Source organism: Callorhinus ursinus, unplaced genomic scaffold (assembly GCF_003265705.2).
Source record: "Callorhinus ursinus isolate GAN/ISIS: 27379988/994484 unplaced genomic scaffold, GSC_fseal_2.0 scaffold1276, whole genome shotgun sequence".
In the NCBI taxonomy this organism is placed as follows: Eukaryota; Metazoa; Chordata; class Mammalia; order Carnivora; family Otariidae; genus Callorhinus; species Callorhinus ursinus.
Window position 1 is genome coordinate 2,439 of NW_027398331.1, and position 3,248 is coordinate 5,686.

The following is a 3,248-nucleotide window of genomic DNA, read 5'->3' on the forward strand; positions in this document are numbered from 1 at the left end:
CTGGGTATCAGCCAGAGATTTTGAACGGAGTTGACTGCATTAACGAGATGTCTTCACGGTGGGGTGTTAGGTGGATTCTCTGAGTGGGGCAGAAGCATGCTTTCATGTAACTGGTGGCTAGAGGGATGGAAGTTGGACTGCTAGCTCTCTGCAAAACTCTACCCTCTCCCTCTTCTGTAGTAAAAGAATCAGAACCTGGGAACACGACTGGCCAGGAACACATTTCCTGCCTCTCTTGCAGCTAGGTGTAGCCTGGCGTGGGATAGGAGAAGTATGTGATGCTTTGAAAGCAGGCAATTGCCTCCCCTCCCCTGTGCTCTCTGATTAGATGTTTTGGTAATAATATTGTGATAACAATATCTGGGAAATGGGGCAGAAATAAGACATGGTGAATGATTTAAAGCAGAGTCACCCACTGACCTAGAACACCTACTGTCACATGAGAGAAAAATAAACTTTTACCTTACTCAAGCCATATTTCTTTTAAGTCTTTTTTTTTTTCTTAACCAAATGTTATGGGTTGAATTACATCCCTTCCCCAAATTCATATCTTAAGTCCTAATCCCCAGTATTTCTGAATTTGAGCTTATTTAGAAATAGGATTGTTGCAGATGTAACAGTTATGATGATATCATACTGGAGTTGGGTGGGCTCCTAATCCAAGAGAACTGGTGTCTTTCTAAAAAAGGAACATTTGGGGTAGACATGCACACAAGGAGGATGCCACGGAGAGATAAAGCATGATCTGCAAGTAAAGGGATGGCCAGCAAAGCACAAGCTCCCACCAGCTAGGAGAGAGGCTTGGGATGGATTCTCCCTCACAGCCTAAGAAGGAACACACCTGCCAACACCTTGATTTTCTACTTCTGGCCTCCAGAACCATGAGACAACAAATTTCTATGTAAGTCACCTCCTTTGCGGTTTTGTTTTGTGTTTATAGAATCCTCAGGAAACTAATACAGAAACGTATCAGAAGTGAGATGCTGACATCACAAAAATGAAAATTTTGTTGCCATGAGCTGAGTGGTCTGGTGGTAAGGACACAAATGTCGCAGGCTGAAAAGCTGGAGACCCTTGTTATGCCAAAGAACATCATCTGGTAATACCATCATTGGTGATAACCTGGAAGGTGGATCATATGTTCACTGAGGCTGTGTTTCAAGAAGTGATTGGAAAGAGCTATGATGTCACTGTGAGTTGGCTGCTTCTCTCTGCTTGGCAGCAAGGAATCACAAGAAAGAGATGGTCCTAGACAAGAATTGGCCAGTTTTCAAAGTCAGAAACATCATGAGGTTAGAAGAGCCAACAGCTTCCTGTTCTTCAAAACAGTATAAATAAGGATCTTGCCTCCTACCCAAGGCTATTGTTTCAGATGACCATTAACTGAGACTGACCAAAACGTAAGTACTTCAAGGAAACAAATATTGCAAAATCAATAAACATAAAAATTCTGGCTAGAAAAGCACATCGGATCTGGTTCCATTGCAATGGAACCTAAGGCTTTTGGAGGAATTATGTTGTTACAGAAAGAGAGTTCAGTTTGCAAAATCTTAGGATTTTGAGCCTCTGCATTTGCATCTTTTTATTATACAGTTAAACCTGAAATATAAGCAAAGTGGGGCTTGTGTCCTGGTTTCTCTAGGTTGCTGAGCACTTCCTTTTAACCGCAATGTGTTTTTCAGGCTGCAGTGTGAGCGCCACAAGGTCAGGGATTTTGTTTGTTCCCTGCTGGAACTTCAGCCCTTCAAAGACTATCTACAATATAAAAGATGTTCAAGAAATAGTTGTTCGAAGAATAAAGTAATACACAGAGAACCAAGAACGATACAAAGGAAACATGGAACATTGAGACTGTGCAAGGACATTTCAAACAGATGGGCACTGGATTTGGGCACTCAAACATCCCAGTGCTATGGTCACTGAATAAAAACTGGCTTCCTCTTGACGAGGGCCCCCAAGGCTCCCTTCATGTCACTGTTGCGTAGGCTGTAGATGAAAGGGTTCAGCATGGGAGTGACCACGGTGTACATCACTGCAGCGGCTGTATCCTTCTGGGCTGTGTGGGAGGACGTGGGGCTAAAATAAACCTCAATGAGTGTCCCATAGAACAGGGACACCACAGACAGATGAGAGCCACAGGTGGAGAAAGCCTTCTGCTTGCCTCTGGTGGAGGGGATCCTCAGCACCGTGGCAAAGATGCGTGTGTAGGAGACCAAGATGCCCACAAAGGTGGTGACAGTGGGCAGGGCGCCCACGGTGTACACCATTGCACTATTGAGAAAGGTGTCAGAGCAGGCCAGCTTAAGCAGAGGGCTGAGGTCACAAAAGAAATGGGGCACGCGGTTGTGGGTGCAGAAGGAGAGGCGAGTCAATAAGACTGTGTGGGTGAGGGCATTCCCGAAGGCTGCAGACCAGGATGCAGCCACCAGGAGGCCACAGAGCTGTGGTGTTACAGACCTGGCATAGTGCAGAGGGTGACAGATGGCCACATAGCGGTCATAGGCCATGGCAGTCAGCAGGAAGCTATCGACGCCAGCAAACCAGATGAAGAAGAACATCTGGGTCAGGCAGCCCGCGTAAGGGATCCCTTTGTACCCTGACACGTGGTTGGCCAGCGTCTTGGGAATGGTGGTAGAGGTGAAGCAAATGTCCACAAAGGCCAGGTTAGCCAGGAAGAAGTACATGGGAGTGTGGAGTCGGGGGTCACTGGTGATTGCCAGGATGATGAGCAGGTTCCCCAGTCCCGTGACCAGGTACATAGTCAGGAAGAGGATGAAGAGCAGCTGCCGTTGCTTGGGGTTCTCTGAGAGGCCCAGGAGCAGGAACTCAGAGACCGAGGTGACATTTGCCTCTTCCATGGCCATCCTGGATCAATCAGAAAGGACATCCAAGAGTTGTCCAGGGTCCTGATACAGCCAGCCCTCCTACTGCACCCTGATCTCATCTCCCCTCATTGGTTCAGTCATTCATCAATTCTTCCCACCCTCTCCTGCAACAGGACCCCCACCCACCCACCTGTTTGCTGCATCCTTTCCATCAGTGACACACCATTCATTCCCCACAACCCACCTGCCGGATGGTGGGGAAGCCGCCAAGCACGTGGACCATTTCTCACCTCACCCCCTACACCTCCATGCCCCAGGGTGTCATCTGGGTTCAGTGGTCAGCTCAGCCTGCACTCGGGGTAACGTGGAAATCTGGGCATTAACACCCCCAGGAGTGACTTTCAGCCGGCAGGGGACCTGTCC

At 47.8% G+C, this 3,248-nt stretch overlaps 1 protein-coding gene across 1 annotated transcript; it reads right to left on the reverse strand.

The window, feature by feature from the left end:
• Nucleotides 1-1,916: 1,916 nt before the first annotated feature.
• On the reverse strand, nucleotides 1,917-2,864 carry LOC112813899 (olfactory receptor 1f45-like). The gene has a single exon (XM_025859138.2). It carries the CDS (start codon nucleotides 2,862-2,864, stop codon nucleotides 1,917-1,919), a length of 948 nt encoding a protein of 315 aa, XP_025714923.2.
• Nucleotides 2,865-3,248: the final 384 nt, after the last annotated feature.

What these genes read in the sequence shown, in the direction of transcription:
- LOC112813899 (XM_025859138.2), bottom strand. Translation starts at nt 2,864, where the DNA reads ATGGCCATGGAAGAGGCAAATGTCACCTCGGTCTCTGAGTTCCTGCTC.